This window comes from Meriones unguiculatus, chromosome 19 (genome assembly GCF_030254825.1).
Source record: "Meriones unguiculatus strain TT.TT164.6M chromosome 19, Bangor_MerUng_6.1, whole genome shotgun sequence".
NCBI classification, from domain to species: Eukaryota; Metazoa; Chordata; class Mammalia; order Rodentia; family Muridae; genus Meriones; species Meriones unguiculatus.
This window is the reverse complement of record NC_083366.1, coordinates 61,514,941-61,537,816: the sequence shown is the minus strand read 5'-3', so window position 1 is coordinate 61,537,816 and position 22,876 is coordinate 61,514,941. Positions and strand designations below refer to the sequence as shown.

The window sequence follows — 22,876 nt, the reverse complement described above, 5'->3', positions numbered from 1 at the left end:
ATTTAATGATCCGTTCTTCCCCCTGACTGGATCCTTTGAGCGTCTCTTAATCAAAGCATCCTTGACTCTGAATAGTAATTCAGGCAAAGCAAAGATGCTGGAGGATTAGGCGCTGAGGTCTTCTGCACCCAGGACCATGCTCATCACAAGGCAGGAATGCAAAATCGTTTCCTCCGCTGTGGAGCTGACCACGCCCAATTGTCAAGAAAACCAGACAGAAAAACAAAGCAAGACCAAAAAAAAAAAAAGTATAAGGGAAATACCTTTTTTCTAATATGTATATGATACAGTAATGTAGTATGTGGGGTAGTAGCACAGTGTCTATCTTTAGGGGGAAAACACTTGATTAATTAGTATGTGTTTCACACGGTCCTCCTGCTTTAGTCTCCCAGATGTGGGGATTATAGGTGTGGACCACAGCTGGCCAAGAGGCTGCTTCAGGACTTCGATCATCAAAGCTGACCAAGAAGAGGAAATGACATTACTTCAGATTAAATACAATGTTTTAAGACTGGGTACCATTCAGCTGTCTCCCTTATTATCCTACTTACTAATTACCCCCCATCAGGTAAAATCAATCGCCGGCTAATTTTTCCAGAAGACCTTTGACTTGATAACCAATTGGAGACAACTTGTATTAGAAAACATTTGTTTAAATGTCAAGTAATTTAATTTTGTCGCTTCCAATTTTATTTAGCCCTTTTCCTCCCTCAGGACATTTCTTTCTCTGTTGCGTGTATATGTGCTTGTTTTATGTGTGTGTATGTGCAGACATGTAAATAGGTTTGCACAAGTGTGGGCGTACATGCGTGCGCTTTTGCACTTAGAGGTAAGCACTGTCTTCCTCAGTCACTGTCCACCTCATGTATTGAGGCAGGATCTCTTGCTGAACCCCCAAATCAGAGATTTCCTATTTCGGTGTTCAGGGTTGGGGTTATAGGCTTTTAAATGCATTCTGGGGATTCAAACCCAGTCCTGCTTGTACAGCAAGCACTTTACCCCTATCTCTCTCTCTCTCTCAAAAAAAAATGCAAAGTTTTGTTTGCTACCTTTTTGAATGTGTGAGGTTCAAATTATTGGCATTTCTTCTTTATTTAGATACCCATTACCTCCTGAACTGTCTGCAGCCACTTACTGTCCAGGACATAATGAAACAAAATTTCTGGAGACAATGGAAAAACATTGCCATTGAAATGAGGTTGATGAGGCCCAGAGGCCAGCTGAAAGGGCTTAAGAGAAAAGCACAGGCTTGTCTTATCAGGTGCAGGGAGGACTATGGCCCACCACAGGCTCTCTTCAAGCATTCTCTCCTTCCGGTTCAGTCAGGTGATGTTTGTTTTTTTTTCAGCATTTTCAGGGGAAACACAGCCAGCACATTTTGAGTTCCCACAGTATTTTCTGTCCTGTGGTATGTAATAGAAGACAGAGGACCCAAAACACCAAGTGTACTAGAAGCGGGAACACGCGTCTTTCCTGGGGAAGGAGGTGTCGAAGTCTCTTCTCGCTTGAGGCTTTTCTCAGCTCCCTAAACCCCAGCAGTATTTAAAACAGGTCAGAGGAGCTGAGTGTGTGCACACAGGTCAGGAATAGTACTGCAAATTCAATACAGATCACCCAGTTAAATTTTAATTTCAGATGAGCAATGACTAGATTTTTTTTAAAGACAATTATGTATCATGCAGTATAGCTCATGCAGTATTTGGAAAACACTGATACAAAAAAAGTGTCTCCATTTGGAATTCAAATTTAATAGGCAGCCTCCATTTTTAGCTTTTAGACTGAAATCTTACAAAAAGAAAAAAAAGGAAGTGAAAAAATTATTGTAGATAGTTTAAAGGTTTAAAGTTTGCCATATGGGTTACATGATATATATATAGTTGGCTTTTATTTGTGTTTTTTTTTTCCTGGCAGAGTTTGTGTATGTGTGTGTGTCTGTCACAGAGTCTCATGTAACCCAGGCTGACCTCAGATTAGATATGTAGCTGAAGCGAGCCTTGAACTCCTGATCCTTCTGCATCTACCTTCTGAGTGTTGGGATGAAGGTGTGGGCCAGTACTCCTGGCCTAAAGAAAAATTTTAACATCCTATTTCTGAGCCTACAATTTTTGAAAGGTCTTTAAAAAAATGTATGTGTGCGTAACATGTGTGGAGCAAACCCATGCAGCAGTACACATGTGGCCACTGGAGTGCGATTTTTGTGGGTCCAGTTTTCTCCATCCGTCTTCACGTGGGTTCTGGGGATCAAACTCAGATCCCTAGATTTGTGTGGCACGCCCCTTTAGCCACTCGGTCATCTCTCCAACCTGAAAGCTCTTTTTTAAAAAAAGCACTCTGGGCTCTATCCTCAGCCCTGGTTCCCACCCAGAGAAGCCTATTAATTGGAGATGATCAGAGGTCAGAGGTCAGATGATGATACGCTATGGCTGTGACTTTGTTCCATCATTGGCTTAACCTGGGACAAGCTTCAGTGAAAGCTACAGTGGCCAAACGCACTGAGTGACTCATCCTGTTAGTGAAAGCCCACAGAACCTAATCCCATTCAAGGCGCTCTGACTGAGCATGCTCATTCTAGCTTTGATAATTATTTCAGTAATTAATATAGTTACATATTAAAACAAAATAGTAACCCCCTTTGGTTGTGGATTACATTTTTCAGAGGCACAGATGTTGATCATTTTTATGGATTATGGGTTGGAACTTTTAAAGTTTGCTTTTTAAACTGCTGCATAAAATTTGCATGTACTTATGGGAGAAGAAAAAAGGTATCCCTTTGCAAAACCCCAGGGACTTGCCTGCCTCTGGTTAAGGTTATGCCCAAAGGAAGGAGGAGGGACCTGAAGGAATTGAAGGCGGGGTTAAGTGAACCACACAATGAGCAGTAATGACATCAGGTGGTGGCCCTACCTCCATTGACACCATTAACTTCTCCGAAGTCTCCAGGAGGCCCGTGAGACCCTGCGGACAGGTGCTCCAGGCGGCTGACTGCACATTCCAGTCTCTCCACGAGGCCCAACATGTCCGACATTCTGGAAGAACATGGACACACAAATTGTGTGAGCATCACTGAGGGTCAGCAAACTGACATCAGGACAGTGAGAGAGAATATAAACAGCACCAAAGACTGGCTTTCATCTTCTCCCCATCGTGAAAACATAAAAAACTGAAAAAGAGCTTACATGAAAGAAAATTAATTTGGGCTTTTTTTTTCAACTCAGTTCAATGATCTGTCTATCTATCTATCTATCTATCTATCTATCTATCTATCTATCTATCTGTTTTTCAAGACAGGGTTTCTCTGTATAGCCTTGGCTATCCAGGACTCACTTTGTAGATGAGGCTGGCCTCAAATTCACAGCGATCTGCCTGCCTCTGCCTCTACCTGAGTGTGGGGATTAAAGGCATGCGCTACCACACCGGCTGATTTTCTTTTTTTTTTTTTTGAGTGAGAATTTCTCTAAGTATCCCTGGCTGTTCTGGAACATGACCAGGCTGACCTCAAACTCACAGAGATCCATCTACCTCTGCCTCCTCAGTGCTAGGATTAATGGCATGCCTGGAATGACACACACACACACACATACACACACACACACACACATATACATTATATATAATTATAAGATTTTATACTACATATACATCCATTTATTAGTAAATAACATAAATAACTACTTGTCTACTACTTGTATAAATACTGCTCATTATACTATCTATAGTATATATTTACTATATAAATATATATAAATAATATACAGAGTATAAAGATGGGTATTTTCCTTGTGCTGCTGACTTTTAGTAAGTGTTAGCATTGAATGGGTTGGGTCTTGGAGGCTGGGTCTTAAGTTATCCATTATTCTGGCTGGAATAGAGATGAAGCTGACTGAGGCACTGGGGATGAGGGTGGGTTCACACGCCTGTCCTTTTCTGTTTCCAAATACATACATAGCTGAGTGTAGGTAACATGGCTGGTCCTGGGTTTCACACACACAGTCCTCTGAGCACTGACTCAGTCGCCTTAGTACTGCCTGTGAGCTGTATCTCTAGATACCCACTATGACTGCCTTTGGTAAAAATCAGTCTGCTGTAGCTAGGGCCTATGGTTCCTTCCACCCTTAGGGATGTTCCGAGCATTGTTCTGAGCAAAGGAGGGGCATTTATGCTTCCGAATCACAGGCACAGTGGCCCTGGAGCACAGCTAAGCTGCATCACCCTGGGACTTGTAAATATTTCAGATTTCCCCTGGAAGCCAGGGGAATGTGTGTCCCTGCAGTTTTTTCAGCTTAAGGATGATGACAGTTTACAAAAGCAAGGTTAACTACATCTAACCATGTGCCTCCCTCTGTACCTCAGCATCCAAATATCAGCAGTCAGGGATGGAGGCAGAATTCATGGTCTATTTTGGAAACCCATCGCTCTGGAAGCTGCCAGCAGCAGCTCTCTCAAAATATGGAACAGCGCTCTCTGCACAGCTGAAACCAGCCTCTAATCCCAAGGGGCTGCAAAATTAGAAGTTTCTCCGCTATTCTTTTCCTCTTCACGTCAGAGCTTCTGATTCCATTGCAATTGAAGGGGGGCGGGGAGAGGAAGGAGAGATTTAATTGAATCCTTTACATAATCTCCTTGCAGGGGAACTGGGTATCTCGTAGGTGGGCGAAGGCCATTTGAGGAATGAAGAAAGCCCTTCAAATCTTTTAATAGGTGCCCATCTGTTCACTTATCTCAGTTCCTTGTTAGTCAAACTTGCCAAATGGTACCACCATGGACTTGGTCTGTGATAACAGGGAAATGCATCTGCTTCCTTAGCCAGCTTCCCAAACCACCTCTGGCTCTCCCCCATAGAGGCGAGCTGTTTTGGGAGAGCCTGTTACATTTCACACTTGGGACTGCCTTCCCAGCTTGTGGCTTAATCAGACACCTCAACTGGCTCCAATCTCAAGCTATCAAATGGTGAGTGTTGAACACGGTGAAAGACAACAGGCCTATCAACTGTAGGCCAAGGCAGATTGCTGTGGAATGTGGTCTGAAAGCCACCCAGTTGCCACCTCGAGTAAAATCAGCAAATCTTGTCACAGCCTCTAACGAGATCAAAACCATTCATGTGAGGAGGCTGGAAAGATAGGTCTAGGTTTAAATTTTTGGAGCGGTTGGTAAGAGACATTTAACAACAAGCAAAAGAAAGGACACACCAGGATCCACATCAGCATGGCCAGGATGACTGATGGGTCCTGAGGTAGTCATGCATCCTGCCCACACTTTCTCACTTTTTCTACATTTGACCTCAGCTGCTGTCCAGACCTTCAAGAATAAGCAAAGAACATAGATTCTTCAAATTCCAGCTCATTTGCCCTGGCACTTCAAAAATACTCTTAGCCAACCTTTGACAGGAGCTGGGAATTAAGAAGCTGGCTGAAGAGAGGCATAGAGTTGCCACAGCAAATGGGAACATGAGGAATGTTCTGTTGAGGAATGGGCCTGAGCAAGGGAGACAGACACCCGAGTTTGTACAGGAGGAGGCCAGTAGACTAGGGTGAGGGAGCAAGCTAGCTAGATGGTAACTAATGTAAGAATCAGAGGTGGAGCAGGAGGCTAGATTTACAACTGAAGGGCCAAGAGTAAGGATTAGATGGCGTAGCTCCAACATGGCTCTCCAAAAATCGAGTGTCATCTATATGGACAGGAGTATATGGACAGGATGACTCCTCCTGTCCATACAGAAAGGACTGCACCATACAGATAATTCTCTACTGCCCATTTACCGCCCATCAGACCAGATGGGGGGGGGCAGTGTGTCAGATGAAAACACGGTCAAACATTCTTTCATGCGTTTCAAGTTTGTTTTTATTTTTAATTCCATTAATTAACATGTATGGATGTTTTGCCTTCATGTATGTCTATGCACCATGTGTATGCCTGATACCCACAGAAGGCAGAAGAGGGCATTGGATCCTCTAAGACTGGAGTTACAGACAATTGTGAGTTGCCATGTGGGTGCTGAGAATCAAATCCAAAGCCTCTGGAAGAGCAGTGAACACTCTTAATCATTGAGCTATCTTTACAGGCCCTTGAAGATTTGTTTTAAGAAACTGTATTTGAGGATAACTGTTTTCTTTCTTAAAAAAACAAAGCCAACCAATAGGAAAGCAAGAAAGCAAACAAAACAGTTTCAATATTAGGCCTAGTTAGCCTGGGATTCTTCATGTAGATCAGGCTGGCCTTGAACTAGCTTTATAGCCAAGGCTGGCTTTGATCAGCTGATGTCCTGCCTCCTGAAGCTATTACAGATACACATCACTTTGCCCATACTTGAGATTGAGTTTAATTCCTTAGCATTAATTTTTCAAGTATCTCTTGAGGTTAATTATTATGGGAATCCATCCTTGGGTGTCATTATTCTTTCTGATTTAAACTTTTACTTCACTTTTTATTTCCATCCTATTTTTTCCTTTTAGTTGACATAGTGCCATTACAGGACACAGTATAGGAACTCAATATTGTGTCATGATTGAATCAGGACTGTTAGCATTTTCATCTACTTGCAAAGCAGTCATCTTTTTGTGTGTTTGATTCTTCAAGCTCCCCTCTTAGTTCTCCATGAGCCATACAACAGGCTGTGGTAAGATTCAGTCCCTGTGCTGTAAGATACAATTACTGTGCCAGAAGATAAGGTACTGGGCTGTAAGATACAGCTACTATGCCGTAAGATATAGCTACTATGCTGTAAGATACAGCTACTGTGCTGTAAGATACAGTTTCTGTGCTGTAAGATACAGTTCCTATGCTGTAAGATACAGTTACTATGCTGTAAGATACAGTGCCTGTGCTGTAAGAGACAGCTACTGTGCTGTAAGATACAGCTCCTGTGCTGTAAGATACAGTGCCTGTGCTGTAAGATACAGTTTCTGTGCTGTAAGATACAGTTCCTATGCTGTAAGATACAGTGCCTGTGCTGTAAGATACAGTTAATGTGCTGTAGGAAACAGCTACTGTGCTGTAAGATATGGTTACTGCACTGTGTTACAGAACACTAACCCTATTCCTTGTCTATGTCTGTACCGTTATACAACTACTCTATACCTCCTTCACTCTTTCTAGCTTTTAGTTACCACCACCCTGCTCTTTCCTTCTTTGATATCAATATTTTTAGTTCCTCCTATCCTATCCTGTCCTGTCCTGTCCTGTCTCATCCCGTCCCATGCCAACCCCTCCCCTCCCCTCCCCTTCTCTTCCCTCCCTTCCTCTCCCCTCCCCTCCCCTCCCATCTCATGCCATCCCATCCTATCCATTTTGGCATAGATGATGGGATTTATTCCTTAATAGCTGAATAATATCCATTGAGTACATGCCTTCTCATGCTCCTTATTCATTTACCTGTAAATATATACCTTCATTGATTCCATATCTTGCCTCATTTTCCTTTTGTAAAGTTTAATTTTTTGCCTTTATCAAAGTGATATGTACAGAATCAAAAGGGTATCATGTGATGTAAATATAGTGTACTGCTTTCATCAGGTTAAACTTATCTTCATCTTCAAATAGTTAATTCTTCATGGCAAAAACATTGACTGCCTTTCTTCCACCTTTTTGCAAAATATAGTATGCAAATTCTTAGAAAAACACAATAGCTCCCTGCTCACATCTTTTCATTTTTGAAAGATAATTATTTTCAATTCCTGTGGCCGTTTCTTTTGACAATTATCTCTTCATATCCAAGTAACATGATTCCATCTCTAATCTTGCCCTGGTTTTCTCTCATCTTAAGGCATTATCCACTGAGTACCACCAGTGCGCATCAGTGGTGGTAAATTTATCTGTTCATTTGGGACAGTGTGTCATTATATAGCCCAGGCTTGTCAGACACTAACAACACAGTCCAAGATGGCTTCCAATTCACAATCTTCCTGTCTCTGCTTCCCTAGTCCTGGGCTTCCAGGTATGTGTCAGCCCTATAAGCCTACACAGTGCCTTGTGTCCTACCTTTTTAATGGTGTGCTGCCATAATTTACAGAGACTCACATCTGCCTCACGATGGTCCACTGTGATTATTTGTTGGCTCATCTGGTTCCTTAAAGCTATTGTTAACAGTTTCTTGGTTTTCCTTTTTTTTTTTCTCTCTCTTTCTTTCTCACCCTATCCCTTTTTTTCTTTTTGTCTTTTGAGACAAGAGTCTTGCTATGCAGCCCAGGCTAGCCTCAAACTTGCAGTCCTCCTCCTCAGTTTCCTGAGAACTGAAATTACAGGTGTGTGCCACTACACCTGGCCCAGCTCTTGGTTTTGCATGCACTTAAATGACCCATCTTTCTGCTTTTCTTCCAGCTGCGTGAGTCCCCATTCAAGAGTCCAGCATAACTGCAAGTCTCTGGAGGCATGCTGTTCATCTGTGACCTGGCATCTCTGCCTTCTTCTTTTATGATGCCCCCCCTCCTCTCCTCTTATGCCAGATGGCATCTTTGTCTCTGAGTTTATAAATAAAAAAGCTGTGTTTCAAATATTTCCCGTAACCCATGTGTGCCCTTCCTTGACTGTATTGCAACAATAAAGAGGCCTGGAATAAAGAACTATTTCCTGCAACCACTGTGTACTCTCCCATTAGCTGTATTGTAACAACAAAGAGACCTGGAATAAAGAACTATTTCCTGTAACCACTGTGTGCTCTCCCATAGACTGTATTACAACAACAGAGACCCAGAATAAAGAAATACTTTCCTAGGAGAAAAAGATCAGTGCTGCTGTTTTCGCTCACTAATCCTTTTGCAGAGCCCGTTCTCAAAGTACTGATACTTTGTCCCTAACATGGCTGGATTCTATGTTCATGGTGTGTGCTCTGTAAAACACCCAAAGGGAATGCACTTCTGTGCCTTTTCCATATCAAATGCCTGTAAATGGAGATACTTTGGAGCATTTCATAACATCTCCGTGTTTGCACTCATGGTCAGTTGAGAAAGCGCAGAGGGACCTTGATGTTGGAGGCATGCACCCCAGAGGTCCTCTGGCTCTTGTTAGCTGGGGGATTATAATTGTTAACTCCTGCTGTGAGTCTGATGGATTCGGAATCACCTAGAAGATACAATTCTTGACTTGTCTGCGAGGGAATTTCCAGAGAGGCTTAATTGTGCATGGAAGACTCACTCTGACGTGGGTGGCACCATGCAATGGGCTGAATAAAAAGGAAAACACGCGCTGAGCACCAGAGGTCCTCTCCTCCTGCTTCCTGACCCATTCACACGTGAACAAGTAGCCTCGCACTCCTGGTGCCAAGCCTCCCTGACTCCCTCGAACTGTACTCTCTCCAACTGTGAGCCAAAATAAACCCTTCCTCTCATAAGCAGGTTCTGTCAGTTATTTCAAAACAGAAATGAAGTAAGCAAAACTAAAAAGAAAAGGAGCTTTGGGTAAAGCGCTTAACTTCGCTTTACTACGTTACTACCTATTTGCGGGCGTGCCAGAATAGAGCCCGGAACACAGGCAGTGAAAAGCAGGCTAGCCAAGATCAGCAGGGTGGTCTTAGCAGCAAGAGTTACAGTATGTGGAACGTTAAGCGGTCACTGAGGAAATCTGAACAGTGGAAGGTATTTTTTAATATTTCATTTCTACGCTTCTAATATTTCTCTAATATTTCTTCTAATATTCCTTCTAATATCTCCCATCCAAGTGCCAACAAGGCCTGATCCTGGTTAACTCTGAGAGCAGATGAGGTCAGGCATCTTCAGAGTACTATGGCTGTAGACTTTTTCCAATATTAAAAAAAAAGTTTCAGACGTATTTATTTTGTGTGCTAGAGCCTGTGTTGTATGTGTGCGCTCTACATGTCTCTCCAACGTCCACATAAGTCAGACAAGAGTGTCAGATCTCCTGGAGCTGTGAGCCATTATGTGGGTGCTGGGAATTGAACTCAGGTCCTCTGGAAAAGCAGCCAGTGTTCTGAACTGCCAAGCCATCTCTCCAGTCCCTTTGTCCAACATTTTTAACCAAAATTTTCTCTGTTCATGTGTGTTGATTGCCACAAAATAAAAGGCTTGGTATGGAATTAGATTTCTTAATCGCATATTTTCTTCCTAAATATTTTTACAGAGAGTCTTTACTATTTAAACAGTCCTGCATAGGGACTGGCAAGATGGCTCAGTAGGTAAAATACATGCCTTGCAAACACGAGGAGCTGAGTTAAGTCCTCAGAAACTACAAAAATAAATACAGGTGTGGGGGGTGACATACAGTTGTAACTGCAGCTCTGGAGAGCGAGAGCCAGGCCGATACCTGGGACTCAATGGCTAGACAGCCCTTTCTGGGAAGTTCCAGGCCAGTGAGAGACTTTGTCTCAAAAAACTACTGGGTGACATCTGAGGAATGCCAGAGTTTGTCCCCTGACCTTGAAATGCACCTGTACACGTGTATCTGCACACAGGAATACACACACAGGAACTCACACACACAGACATGCACATACAGACCTGCAGACACAGACACACACAGACACACACAGACACACACACACACACACACACACACACACGCATGCACAAAACAAAGAATTCAAGCAGTCTCTTAGGATAAATTGGAAAAGACCCCTCCACCTTCCCTCACAGTTCCCCCAAACCTTCTCACGCTCAGTGAAGAAGGGCCTGTGGAGCCTTCCCCTCCCTCCTTCCTATCAGTGCTAAGGATAGCTTTCATGGTTGCTCTGCACACTGGCACCCCACAGCAACATAAAATGGTGCCAGCCCAGAATAACAGAATTACCAGCCTCTGTGTCCAGAGCACATCCTTAGCAGCTGTAAAGCACACGGTGCAATGAAAGCACCCCCTTGTGCTGTCTTTTCCCTTGGCACATGTCCACCCTTCCTCTCAAGGGGCCGGGCAGCATGCTTTGCCTGAGCTGAGGCTGATCTTACTTTCCCTCCGTCCTCCCACCAAGTCCAGCACGGTGCCATACACCTAGAGAAGTCTATAAATATTTTTGATTGACTAATGAATTGGCTTCCACTCGCTGCCTTTTCCTTGCTGCCTACTCTCTGGCAAGGTCCCAGATCAGGCTGGAAGCCAGGTTTTTCACAGGAGAAATTTCCATTTAAAAGTTGGTGCTAGATTAAGTCTTTCCTGTTTGGAACCACGGTGGCTTCCATGATTAAAAGTATGTATTTGCTCTCGCCAAAGGCAAGCCCTGCATCCTCTGTGGTTCTTTTCTTTTCTGTATTTTCTTTAGAATTTCATAATAATATATATGCTTATTTCATGCTGTTCAAAGTGGTTTGTAAAATCTTCACAAGTTCAGAACATGAGTAAAGAAGAACATTACTTTGATAATGTTTTCCTGTTCATAAAAGAGAGTGAGGTCTTTAGGGTTTCCTGATAGCCAGCTCAATGTTCCTATTCCTAGGTCAAGGATGGAGAAGAAACCATGATGAGACATTCTCTAGTGAGTGTGTGTCTGTGTGTATGACCAGGTGTGCATGTATGTGTGTGTGGGTATGTGAAAATGTGGGGGCCAGGGGCACCCTCAGGTGTCATTTTTCTTGAGATGCACACTTTTGTGCATGTTGGGGTGGGTGGTTCTGTGCCCGTGTCATTTAGGAAGACAGAGGAAGTGGCTGGGTGTCCTGCTCTATCAATGAGACAGGTGTTCTCACTAAACCTGGAGCTAGGTGGGCAGCCAGCAAGTCCCTGTTCCCCTGAAACACACACACACACACACACACACACACACACACACACACACACACTCACAGTGTCGAGGTTATGGGTGTGAATGGTCACGCTCATCTTTTAACATGCTTGCTGGGGATTTGAAGGAAGTCCTCAGGGCTGGCAGAGTAAGCACCCTGGCTCACTGAGCGGTCCACATAGCCTCCATGTTGCCTTTTTAATGCAGGATCCCTAACGTGGCCTAGCGCTTGTGGACTGGGCTAGGCTGGCTGGCCACCTGTGTCCACTTCGCCAGCGCTGGGGTGGGTCACAAACACATCCCACCCAGCCTCCCTTTTCTTCACCGGTTCTGAGCAGTAAATTTGGGTCTTACACTTGCCCAGCAGGCACTTTCCAGGCTAAGTCACTTGCCTGACCCGGTAGTGATTCCCGGAGGCACATTCAAATCCGTAGGTTCCTGGGCTCACAAACCTAAGACTAAACCTGGAATAGACATGAAGTGGTAGGAAGCTGGAGACTTTCTCTGCGAAAATAAAGCCACCATTGACTAACACCTCTACAAGTATATCAAAAGTTAAAAACAGCTGGTCAGCCATCAAGCCGCTCTGTCTGGGTTTAATTCTCCTAGGTACAGGTGTGCCAACAACATTCTTACCTACCAGTCACTGGGGAAATCCATCTTGTGATGCACTCTTAACTGATCCCACACCATCATCACATTTGCTCACTCATGCTTGATGGTCCCACTAAACTTATCAGTCTTGTATGGTTTGTTTCCAGTCCCCAGCTCTCTGCTAGGCACAGTGGTCACTTCTAGAAAGTTAAGTCGGAAGTATTTTCCATAGTGAGCAGTATTAGGAGGGGACCGAAGTCACTCGTGCTCAGTCAGGCAGTGTCATCAAAAGATGATGTTCATGTGAGCAAGGAGCTCACTTTCTTATTTTTCACGTCCTCGATGGAGTATTTCTGGAACCTGCTTTTCACCAGACCATTTGCTACAAAACACTTTCCTTACATAAGCAGCGCACGGAGTTGATCAGTGCATGGGTTTGGTCACAGTGAGAGATGTTCTCATAGTGACCCACCTGAGGAAACCATTACTAAAGAACAACACACCGACAGACCCCTCCTCAGCAGTCACAGACTTGCTCGTGTTACTCTCCCGGAAGTTACGTTTCAATTCTGTTTGTCCGACAAGAGAACATTTTAATTTCATATATGCTCTGCTTTAATGTCTTCTACCAGGTACCCCGCCATACTTTTCTGTATCAAAAATAGTGGCACAAAGGAAGGGGAGATGGCTCAGTGGTTCAGAGCACTGGATGCTCTTGCAGAGGACTTGGGTTCGAGTCTCAGCGCCCACGTGGCACCTCACAAATATCTGTAATGCCAGTCTCAGAGGATCGGGTGCTCTTCTGGCCTCTTTGGACACTGCCTGAAGGCAGAAACACCCATACACATAAAATGAAATTACAAAAAACAAAAAAACAAAAACCAAAAACCAAAAAAACAAAACCTATGCAAGTTTAAATTGTTATTAAATGGTCAAAATATTTTTAAAAGCTCTTCTGACATCGTTGCTGCTACTATGTCACATTATTGTCACTATTATGTGACATCATTGTCCTTATTATAGGATGCCATTGTCACTATTATGTGACATCATTATTGCTATTATGTGACATCATTGTTGCTATTATGTCACATTATTGTCACTATTTTATTGCGTGGCATCATTGTCCTTATATAATATCGCTGTCGCTTTTATGTGACATCATTCTCTCTATTACTATTCCTACAACCCAACTTCTCAGAAGAAAAAAAAAAACTGCAAAAAAGCAAACACTGCAAATTTTGACACGTAATTACAAAACAGGAGTCAAATGTATTTTATTGGGAACCCACCTCTTTGGGTCAGTTTTATTGTTTATTGGCTGAATGTGGACAAGCACACCTATTATTAAAGGGAGAGAGCTCGAGCAGACATTTCGTTTGCTTGTTTGTTTTGACATCAATGCAACGCTTAAATAAAGAGATGGGAATGGATGAAAAACACTGTTCCAGAAATGTCACTCAGAACCTCTCCCAGGAGACACGAGAAGCGTGGTAAGGCGGTAAAACATCACAACTATTTGAATCACCAGTGTCAGGATAAATAGAGATATATAAATCCAGCAAGTGCCGTAACCATTCTCCCTTCTGGGTTATTCCAGCCACTCGCTGCTTTTTATTAGGCTATCTCTAAATCTTCACGGATACACAACTTGACTTGTAAAATAAAAGATAGTAGAACATGGAAGTACCGATTACAGACACGAGGCCCCTTATTCTCAAAGGATTTGGGGCGTGCTGATGATGGATGGTACTTTGATGAGAGTTTGTTTTAAGTCTTGGGGGACGAAGTCTTGAGGGACAAGGCTAGTCCCCACAGGAGCCGGGCTGCCTCACATGCTGAGACACGCCCTGTCCACTTCTGTGTTATCTACTCACCTAGCATGAAGCCCTTGCCAGGTGCGACCACCTGGTCCCAGAGTTCCCTGAAACTAGACCTATGAGCCAAAATAATCTCTTTTCTGTGTCACTTACTGAGCCTCAGGTATTTTATAATAGTGACATAAAACGCACTAAAAAAATAACATTCCCAATCCTGCACTATCTGAGACTCTTTTGCTTTAGCAAGCCTCTCCTAAACATTTTCAGTTACTAGAGAAGTTTAGCTACAAAATGGCTCACTCACCCTTCAGAAAGGCATTGGAGGAATCGGAGTCCTATTGATGAGGCCATTCTGAAGGTGGACAGTATGCAGGAAGTGAAGGGCTGTCCACAGCAGGAACTCTGGGTAGCCCTCAGGGATCCATCGCCTCCCAAAGGCTCCACTCCAAATACAAGTAGCTACAGGGTAAGTAGCTCAGCATTTGGATTTTCATGGACAAATACAGTGATTTCCAAATCGAGATTCCACGCTATGGTCAGGCCCAGGTGCAGAGATGAGTCAGACTAAGCGGAGTGGATACCCGCCCATCAGAACCTCTGTTTAACTTGATTCTGGAAAATTGGGTTGTCCTGTGCAATGGTGCCTACTGAGTGCCAATCTGACAGGGTCTGTTATCACCTAGGAGACAAATCTCTGGCTATGTCTCTGAGGAAGTTCCCAGGACAGGTTAACTGAGGAAGAAAGATTCACCCTAAATGTGATTGGTCCCGCCGAAGAGGCTGGGGTCTTAGAGTGAAAGAAAGCCAGCTGAGCACGGCCATCATCTCTCCCTGCTTCCCAGCTGTGCGTGCAATGGGACCATTGGCCTCCTGCTCCTCCTGATGTGCCCTCCCCACCACGATAGACTGTACCCTCAAACTGTGAGCCAAATAAACTTTTTATTAAGTTATATTATTCGTGTATTCTGTTATTCTGAAACAGGGAAACCATGCAGGCAGTTTTCTTGGTGTGGCCCAGTTTGACTGATTCTTGTTGCTAGAAAGTGAAGAATTTATCATGTAAGAACCAGAGAGTTTACTGTGAAGAGAAATCAGACAGAAAACAAGACGGGAAATGGAGATGCTATCTGGGTATAGATCCTTTGAAATGTGCACTCACAGCTTAGATGGCAGCTTCTATTCAGTGGTATTTATTCTCGGCCCCAGTGACAGCTACTACTCAAAGCAGAGCAAAAAAGCCTCCAGCGAATCCAGGAATTTCTCTGGATTTCCACACGTTACGACACAAAGTAACAGGGGTTATTTTCTTTCCAAATTAAGAGAGGTTTTGACAATACCACTGCTTGATTACAGCATGGACTTAGAATTCCGAGCAGCTGGAGGCTGACAGGAGCCTTGGTGCTTCCCTGATTTATCCAGCCATCAGGCAGGTGTGAAATACAACAAAGAAAAACTGCAGCCACACTCTCCTTCTCCGCTTGCATTGGGAGGTCAACAAGAAGCCAGTTCTGTTAGCTGGAGGTCTGGTTGGTAGCCCGTTATTAAGAACACCTGTTCATAATAATCAAAGGCTCTCTTTCTGGGTTCCACAATGCCAAGTCTCTTCCTAGGCAGGGTTGGATATTGAAAAAAGGGGGGGGGAACCTCTCAAATAATTTCTTAGTGAAAGGAGCCATGCTTTTTTTCCCCAAGTGAGAAGACGATTCATAAAGACAAACACAAAGCAAGACTACCCTAGACGTGAAACCCACAGAACCAAAGGCCAGTCTCACGGGATTGCACTCACTGGATGCACTTTATGCACTGAGCTGTCTCCTCCACCATGGATTGTGAGTGTTAGTGTTCGGTGTTCCCAAGCTTCGGAAAACAGTTGTTACAGTTAGGCTCCAAATAGATTGAAAGCCAGGGTCTCGTCGTGTTAGCTTGGGCTGGAGGAATGGATGAGCTGGGCATGTGAGCCCGTGGATGTGTCAGGAAAATTTGTAGCACAGGGGCTAGGAGGTCACTCAGGTGATACTGTTGACAAAGCTCTCATGGTGCAAGCGTGAGAACCTGGGCCCAGGCATGTCCAGAACCTATGTCAAAAAGCCCAAACCTGGTACCAGACTCTTGTAATCTCAGAGCAGAGCTGGCAAGGCAGAGGCAGGGGGCCTGAATCCCAGAACAGCCTGCCCAGCCTAGCCTAGTGTGAAAGTTCCAGTCCAGGCCAGTGAGAGACCTTGTCTCAAACAAAGGATGAATGGTGCTTAAAGAACACTATATGAGGTTGTTTGCCTTCCATATTTGCACACATATGCCAACATGTACCCCTTAAACACACGCACTGGACACACACACACACACACACACACACACACACAGAGAGAGACACAGTGTACACACTCACTCTTAAGACATATAAAAAAGGTCTCCAAAGCAGCATTCTTGGAAAAGGGAAACCTTGGGAAACAGCCTATTTGCCTGTAGGCTGGAGAAAGACCCTGGTGATGAGGGAACATTTGTCAAAGGTTATGGCATAGCTTCCTGTGACAATACAGGTTATTCTTAAAGATGTAATGGTGAAAATGAGATCTAGCAGGGCACAGTAGCACACACCCTCAACCCAGTACTTGGGAGAAATAATCAGGAGGATCACAAGTTCAAGGCCAATTTCAGCTTTATAAGGGAGTGCAAGGCCACCCTAGGCTCCCTGAGATTCTATGTCAAGAACAAACAAATAAACAACAACAACCAACCAACCAAATGAACAAACAAAAAGTGACAGAAAAAAATATGAGATTATATATACCTTTTAAAGTATACGAAAAACTGATAAGATCTAAATGATACTAGTTTAGGATCTCCTACACAGGCTGAAAATTGTTTTACAGCAAAATTCAAGGTTGGGGAGAACCAGGAAGCAGCACAGGATAGGGAAGGCAAAGAGCTGAACAAGCCAGTTCTCTCTCCTAAGCCCTCTACTTTAGCATTCCGCTTGAGATATGACACATACAGCACTCAACTCACACTTAAGAGTGCCCAATTCAATCATTTTTACAAAAACTCACAGATTTGTGCAACTACCACCATTTCAGAACCCTTTTATCAGCTTAGAATGAGCTCAGGGGCCATGGAGGGGGGAGAAAGACTGGAAAACAAACATTGGGGTGGGGGTTGGGGGGGCTCTGTGAAACAGAGCCTTCTGGATATGACAGGACGGCTGTGCTCCGGAACTCAGAGCAGCCTCGGATGTTGAACAAGACCTGTACTCGATCAAGACAGTCTCTGTTCCAGCCTGCTGGGGGCTGGGCACCCCTGAGCCCCTATTCCTAACTGAGGAGCTTTGACAGCGGATGGCCTCTAAGGGAGGGAGGGTCAGTTTCTTTTAAGGATAATGGGCTGTGGTCAGTTGACAGTACTCCAGGGGATGGCCCTACGCCTGAGATTATGTGGGCAGTACAAACTGGAATGAATGCGCTGTAAATAAAAGAGACACAAAGTTGGCGAAGGGGAGAGGGTGGGGTTGGACAAGGAAGGAGTTAGGGGCAGGGGTGGGAGCGGAATGTGGTAAAATATATTGTATACATATATAAAATTCTGAAAACGCCATCAAACATTATATTTAAAAATAAACAATGAAGCCAGGTGGTGATGGCTCTCGACTTCTATCCCTGCATGGGTGGCAGAGGCAGGTGGAGCTGAAGGCTAGCCTGGTCTACAAAGCAAGTCTGAGGACAATCAGGGCTACAAAGAGAAATCTTGCCTCAAAAAACGAACATAAAATAAAATAGAAGAAAGCAATCTTGTACACCCTTCACCTCCCCCATCGTAAAGAATAACTGATCTTTTGATAAAATTTCTCAAAAGCATTTTCCCAGGAGTGGATTCATGCACTGTGTGGTCTTTTGTGCCTGGCTTTGTTCATTTAGCGGGAGGCTACAAAGGCTTACACAGGTAGCATTGTGACAGTCCCGCACCCCTTTCTTCACGCACACACATGTAGGAATGTGTGTGGAGGCCAGAGGTCAACATTAGACGTCTTCCCCTTATTTTTTGAGAGAGGTTCTCTCACTGAATCTGCGTTCCCGGTGCTGGGATTGCAGACATGAGCCACTGCACCCAGCTTTTATGTGGATGCTGAGGCTCAGACTCAGGTCTCCAAGATAGAGCAGCAAACACTGAACCATTTCCCTGTTAATAATATCCCATTGCATGGATAGGTCATATTTCCCTACATCAGTAGATGGACATTTTTTTGTTGTTTCCACCTCTTAGCTATTATCATTGATGCATAGCTATTATCATCGATGCATCTATGGACCTCTGTGTATAGTTTTTGTTGTTCCTTTTTAAATTTTAGTTTTGTACGTGGCACTGAGATTTGAACCAAAGGCCTTGCTCACGATGCACAAATGTTCCTCCACTGAGCTACACCGCCAGTGAGCTACACCGCCAGCCCTTTATATACGTTTCTTTTTCCATGGCTGTGTTTGCATTCCTCTTGACCGTAGACTTACAGTGGAATTGCTAGGTCAGACAGCAACTCTGTGTTTAACTCAAGGGACCACAAAATTTCAAGTTAAACACATCATTTTATATTCCTGTCAGTAGTTTTTGAGGGCTGCAATTCCTCCACATTCTCACCAGCACTTGGGATTATCTGATTTTTTCTAAATTACAGTCACACTAGTGAATATGGCATGAGATCTCATTGTGGTTTTGATTTGCAATTACCTGATGCATAAGAACGTTGGGCATCTTTCTATGGGCTTTACTGGCCATTTATCTATCTTCTTTGGCATATTTTGATACTAGACCATATTTTTATTAGTAAATTAGAAAGGCTGTTTATATATTGTGGGTCTGAATCCCTTATCACAGATATGATCTTATAAAAAATTTTCACACTTTAAGAGTTACCTTTTCATAACTCTCTTGTTCTCAAAGTCCCACTTCTAAACTTGGTAAGAAGTTCACAGTTGCTCCTTTAAATATAATGGCCATAACTTACTTAGGCTCAGCATATTCTGGCGTATAATCCATAACTGATGAATTAAGACTAAAACTAAACATCATGATAAAGATATATTAAGAGATATTCAAAACAAAATAAGTTAATGTTCTTCTTGTGAGTATTTAATTTCTGGGCATAATTCAAGCAGTTGGAGAATCTAGCCCAAGATGGTCAGGAGCCCTCTACTGTCAGAAGGACAAACAAACAAACAAACAAACAAACGTCATCCTTCTCCCTCTAAGCTAAGTGTGTGTGAGCATGTGTGTGTATGTGTGTGTGTGTGTGTGTGTGTGTCTGTGTGTCTGTGTGTCTGTGTTAGAAGGGAAAATTATTTCTGGTGGAAATCAATTAAACTGTTAATACAACAAAGCTTGGCAGTACCTTTCCTCCATATTCTCCTCAGCCACTTCTGACAGCCAAGCTGAGTGGTTACCTCTTATTTACCATCCCTCTCTTTAGCCAGGCAGAACCCACCCTGTATCACACCAACAAGCCAAACAACGTCTTATCCCAATGACCAGTACAAAAACTGACTTCCTGTTTGCAAGATCGGTTGATCACTGTTGTCATTTCTCACAATCAGCTTCTTTTCCTCTTGATCCTGATCCTAACTTTATTAAGGATTTTCACATTTGAGGATTCGAGGAGAAATGTCTTTTCTTGAAAAAGAAAACGTGCAGTCTTCTCAAGAAAGCGCGTTCTAGATGCAAAGCTGATGAGCTAATTATTTCCACCAGCTTTCGCTACCTTTTTCTAATGTGCCCTCAGTCCATAACGGTGCAGAGCTACGGAGTACCCGAACCCCTCCCTGCCCTCAGCAGGCTTGTGGTCTAATTAAAACGCCAGCAAACAGAAACCACTCCAAAGATACCAAGGCAACCTCCCCCAAAGTGGTCCCAGCTATGTCAGCAGGGCATGGAAGACAAATCCCTGAGATTAAAGGAGCAGCCAGGTGCGGAGGTGCATACCTGAGATCCAGCACGCAGGAGGCTGAAGTGGGGCGACTGTGAGTATGAGGTTAGGCTGGAGTGCCATAGGGAGGCTCTGTCACCAGCCAACCAAGCAATCAAGCAAGCAACCAACCAACCAACCAAGCAATCAAGCAAGCAAGCAACCAACCAACCAACCAAGCAATCAATCAATCAACCAACCAACCAACTAACCAACCAGCCACACAAACAAATGAAATCGACACAGGCAGTAAATGTACAGTGCTCTTTCTCTGTAAGCAATTCTGATAAACTAAGTTTTATCCTAAATAAGTTGTTTTTTTTTTTTTTTTTTGGTTTCTGCATTCTCCTGAGTACGTAGGTAAAGGCTTTGTGTTTTGGTCTGCTCAATGGACCTAATTCTAAATACACGTCTTTAACGTCCTAAAAACACAGACCCACTTAAAGAACGCATGGATTCTGCTATCACTCTTCGGGGTGCAGATGAGAACAAATATTCTCGCGTGCTTGGCAGACCAGCAGCCTAAAGGTGATGACAAGATTGCTGATGTCACAAACACGCCCCTAAAGGGCAGTCAGAGAGCAGCTGCAGGGCACCATTTTCAGAGCGGTCCCTTCAAAGCCTCTGTTGCGTTTGCATTTTTTTAGAAGTGACTCATGGCCTCAGATTTTGCAGAGAAGCCAGGTCCCTTTCCTTCCAGCACCTTCGGACAGAGGTGGCAAGATCTAGTTCAATGACACCCACCCGGGAACCCTTGGGAGGCTCAGAGCAGAGCAGTGGAAACCCCTCGAAGTTAGACCGGCCCACGGTGAGGTAGCTGTCGGCGGGGCAGGCCAAGGGTGGCCCTCCAGCCAGGAACTCGCGGTCCTCCGCTCCAGGCAAGCAGCTGGAGCGCCAGGCTGCGCTGACCCAGATGAGGACCGTCCCGGCGCCTGGATCCCCACATCCCAGGTCCTCACTTGCCTTGTCCTCACATCTGGGTGGCCTCAAATCCCTGAGTCCACGTCTCCTTTCTTCCCCGCGTCCCGGCCATCTCCCACCCCACCCGGAGCGCGCAACTTGCGAGCGCCAGCCTCGGGGCTCCCGAAGCCCCCCACCCCACTCTCCCTGGTCCCCCGCGCTCCAGCCTGACCTGCTGAGGAGCCCAGGTCCTGGCTTGGGTGATGCAAAGCAGGCTCCGGCCACTCGCGCCCTCCTCCCGCAGGCCCGGCGCTGCCTCCGCCTCCCCCCCTGCACGGGAGCCCGAGTCGGTCACGCTGCTCGCGGGGAGAGTCGCCCGCGGCTTCCGGCAGCTCCAAATACAGAAGCGCACGGGAGGGGCCGGAGCACCCAGCCGAGGGCGGGGGTGGCAATAAAGGGAGCAGAGAGGAGGCGCAGATGGGCCGTGGGAGAAGGGAGATGGGAGGGCAAAGGCGATTGCAGGAGCAAGCAGGAAATGCCTTTGCCTCCTCCTGCAGGTTTGCGAAGAGGTCTGGATAGGTCTGGAGGCTCCTGAGCCGCGAGATGCACAGTGATCCAAGCAGAGAGAGGGATAATGGGGCAGACTCGAATGTCCTCCAACTCGAAAAAAGAGGATAAAGGGGTGCAGATGCATCTCTCTCTTCAGAAAGACTGTAGATCTGGGGCAACTGACACTCCCTGACAATGCAGTTCAAAAGTAACCTACACAGAAACTTTCAAAAGTCATCTCATTCTCTAGAAACAAGGAGAACCCTGGCCAGCCTAGTTCTGCAACGGTTTACTTGTGAACACTGCACCTTCTGCATGCGTGTCTATGTGTACAAACCTGGAAGCTCTTCTCTCCGGTCAGCGTAATTACACAGAGAGGATTGATTTTCGATTTTCGTTGGAGGTTATTTCAGTCTGCAATACTGGACACGGTGTTCCTCATTGAGCGAATGCCGGGGGAGGGCAGGGGTCTGCAGATAAAGGGGGTGGGAGATGAGATAGCTTATGTTCTTTTTTGTTTAACTTTTGAAATAGCGTCTCTGTGGCCTGGGACTTGCTAGGTAGACCAGGCTGTGCTTGAACCCACAGACATCCTCCTGCCTCTGCCTCCTAAGGGATGGATTAAAGGCGTACACCCCCATGCCCTATAGAGGCTTTTAAAGCAGACTCTTCAAGCAGGTTGGTAGAGGGGAATCTGGGAAAGTGTGTGTTCTCTGGGGTCTCCGTTCCGGTATCATTGCTGTGAAGAGACACCGTGACCAAGGCAACTCTTACGAAAGAAAACATTTCATTGGGGCTGGCTTTGAGTTTCAGAGCTTTTGTTGGTTATCGCCGTGGTGGGAAAGCATGCCAGCATGACGAGGCGTTAGAGAAGATGTTGAGAGTTCTCCATCTTGATCTGCAGGCAGCAGAAGGGGACTATATACCTCACTGGTGTGGCTTGAGCATAGGAGACCTCAAAATCCACCTCCAGTGACACACTTCCTCCAGAAAGGCCACTCCTACTCCAACCAGGACACACCTTCCACGGGTCTTCTATGGGCCAATTACATTCACACGACCACATCTATCAATGTTAAAAATCACATCTAATTCAGCTCTGTGCATTCTTGAAAGCCCACAACTGGGTAGCCATTCCTAGCGCACTTTATTCTTGGCCAACAGTGGCATTCTGGGGCCTTCACCTCTTCATTCTCTCTTGTCTGGAATAAAAAGAAACAAAATGAGAAAGACACTGACCCAAGAATGGGTGCCACTGCCTGTAGCAGAGCTACAGCTGTTCCTATGCTGTATGGGGTCGCAGCCAATAAATCTGAATTGAATAACGAATGAGTGAGTGAGTGAATGTAGAGCTGGATAGGCCATGGATGTATTTAGAGCATTTGTGTTTCATGAATGCAGAAAATATAACAA

General features: G+C 44.7%; 1 protein-coding gene across 1 annotated transcript in view; it reads right to left on the bottom strand.

Annotated features, from left to right (window-relative positions):
- The window catches only part of Cap2 (cyclase associated actin cytoskeleton regulatory protein 2), a 137,152-nt gene extending 115,835 nt beyond the window's left edge, over positions 1-21,317 (bottom strand). Inside the window, exons 1-2 of the mRNA XM_021642820.2 lie at positions 21,147-21,317; positions 2,905-3,026 (exon numbers count right to left, since the gene is read on the bottom strand). Of these exons, the coding sequence (XP_021498495.1) occupies positions 2,905-3,025 (121 nt within the window). The 5' untranslated portion in view covers position 3,026; positions 21,147-21,317. The remainder of the gene's footprint in view (positions 1-2,904; positions 3,027-21,146) is intronic.
- Between the last annotated feature and the right edge of the window lie 1,559 nt (positions 21,318-22,876).